General features: G+C 38.8%; 1 protein-coding gene across 2 annotated transcripts in view; it reads left to right on the forward strand.

Moving 5' to 3' along the window:
* LOC117119078 (trehalase-like) overlaps window positions 1-2,309 on the forward strand; it is a 14,506-nt gene extending 12,197 nt beyond the window's left edge. For both annotated transcript variants that reach the window (XM_033263889.1, XM_033263897.1), the window contains exon 13: window positions 921-2,309. In XM_033263889.1, coding sequence (XP_033119780.1) covers window positions 921-1,130 — 210 coding nt within the window. In that variant the 3' untranslated portion in view covers window positions 1,131-2,309. The remainder of the gene's footprint in view (window positions 1-920) is intronic.
* Window positions 2,310-2,320: the final 11 nt, after the last annotated feature.

Here is a 2,320-nt window from a genome sequence, read left to right on the forward strand (position 1 = left end):
AATGACGTAATCTTATATTCCGTATTTGGATAAATGGGCGGACCGAAATAAACAATTTCAACCAATCAAATGTTCATATTTTTGGAGCCACGAAACTGAGTCACTCGCGTCGACTAGTTAGGAGGCATGACTAAATTTAAATAGTCCTCCCTAATAAAACGGGCCTAAAATATTTAGAATAGACCCTAGTAAGACTAATGTTGGCAATGGCAAAAACAATTAAGCTTAGACTACATGGCATACCATACAAATACAACAGAACTTTAACTTTCCAGTAGGATGGCTCAGGCCTCTCCTGGAGTCAGGTAGTAGGCCTAGCCTAGACTAGTAGTAGAGGCTTGGCCTATTTTTAAGTTCTTACTCACAGAGGCCTACCTTTTTAACAATATTCTACCCTAAAGGCCTAAATCTGTGTAGCAGCTAGCGGTGAACAAGGTTCCAAGTAGGCCTATAGCCTATGGTTAGCAGTCCATGTCGTTCTCAGCAGGCTAGAACTATTATACTAACTGTTTTAATTCAAGTAGGTAGCCAAAAGGAAGCTGGAGCTTGTTCTAGTCGAGACATCCGCATCTTCAATTTTGAAAATTTACCAAGATTGATTAATATGCATGAAGTTAACCAATCACGTGATTTACAAAATCAGTCATGCATACGATATCCCACATCAAATTTGATGTGGGAAATTGTACGCATGAATCGTTTGCCCAGGCCCTAATTCGAAAAAAAAGAAATCGAGTATGGGACGCCAATTAAATTAGGTATGGCGCGCACTAAGTGCAATAAAGAGTGAGTAACCTAAAATTAGGGCCTGGAACCCAGGCTACGCCACTCCCTGAGACAATCATGTTTAGCGCCCTCACTCGTTTTTCACATTATTACTTTTACATTTTCTAAGTATATTTTTTCTAATTATGCACAAGTATGACGTACGCAACCAAGGTGTTCCAGGACATGGCGGTGAATACGAAGTTCAAGCCGGCTTTGGATGGACCAATGGAGTGGTATTGACTCTCCTCGATCGATACGGCCACCTACTTGCATCCGATGCAGAAGAACCAGTATCGTCTGCGCCAACTCATCGAATATTTATGGCAACATTGTACGCTCTGCTTCTTATCCATTTAGGTTGAATTAGATTATATCACTAGGCAAATGAATTTTATGGAAGTCAAGTGAATACATTAACATCAAATACTGGAACATATTGAGTCCGTCGTTACCTCACGTTACAATGAATCATGTATATAGTTGAAGTCACTTGTAATCACTTTTAATCTCTCTACATACAAATATTAGGCCTAATTGGGCAGAATTTCCAAGTACACCTTATAATGCTAGAATATAGGTCGTTCTCCGTTGTAAATACATTCATTTAGATCTATTGAAAATATAAAAATCCTGAAAGTTCCGTTCTTAATTGGTTGTGGTGGAACGCGTATGCCACAAATTGATGCATTTGCGCTGGCCGACTAAAACTTTATTAGCACGCTAGTGTGAGTCTAGTTAGGTGAGTTAAATTCTAGTAATTTCACGCCACGTAGATGTCAAGACGTGGTCATGAGCTTGCAATGTTGTTCATGTATAAAATCAATAATTCTTATGTCATAGTTTCTCTTGCTGCAAGAAAACATAACAGCATCCTGTAGTAGAAAAGCTATAAATGCAGTGACTAATTTGTCAGGTCCGTGTAGGCCTACATCAATCGTTTAAGGCTTCTTTGGGCCCAATACCCTCAAGAAATGCCCCACCCACTTCGGCGTATTTGACGATTTTTTTTAGTGGGGTTTTTGACACGTTAGCGCTTTTTAAAACGGACCGCCTCGGCCAACATATTGGGAAAATGGTGATTAATATCCTGGGGGTTTAAAGGCATGGGGCCTCTGGCTTTAGCCAGTGACAGCTCATAGTTGTTACGTCACTGCAAACTAGTACGCCTCTCTCCAATAAACAGGACATGACAGAGGTCGCGCTCCAATTTGCGTTTAATAATACTTTATTGCATCGCCAAGAGTCAATGTATGGATTAAGTCCAGGAAATTTTGCATGTACAATATGACCACTTGTTTAATAAAAAAGGAAATTTATATACAACAATATTATAAATAATTATTATTATAAGATGGGTATGACGTATGAGCTAAGCCTAGCCTGTGCGAAAGCTTTACTCAAATCCCATTATTGGCTGTTCTCATTAATCGTCAAAACTTTTCCAGATTATGGAATAAGACGAGATTGAAGCAGTTAGATTGCGTCGGATATTAAATTTATTTCATTGCCAAAGGCACTATTGCTTGCTTATATCATATATATATATATATAT

This window comes from Anneissia japonica, unplaced genomic scaffold, assembly GCF_011630105.1.
Source record: "Anneissia japonica isolate Jap-2015-1 unplaced genomic scaffold, ASM1163010v1 scaffold7370_len818893_cov191, whole genome shotgun sequence".
NCBI lineage: Eukaryota > Metazoa > Echinodermata > Crinoidea > Comatulida > Comatulidae > Anneissia > Anneissia japonica.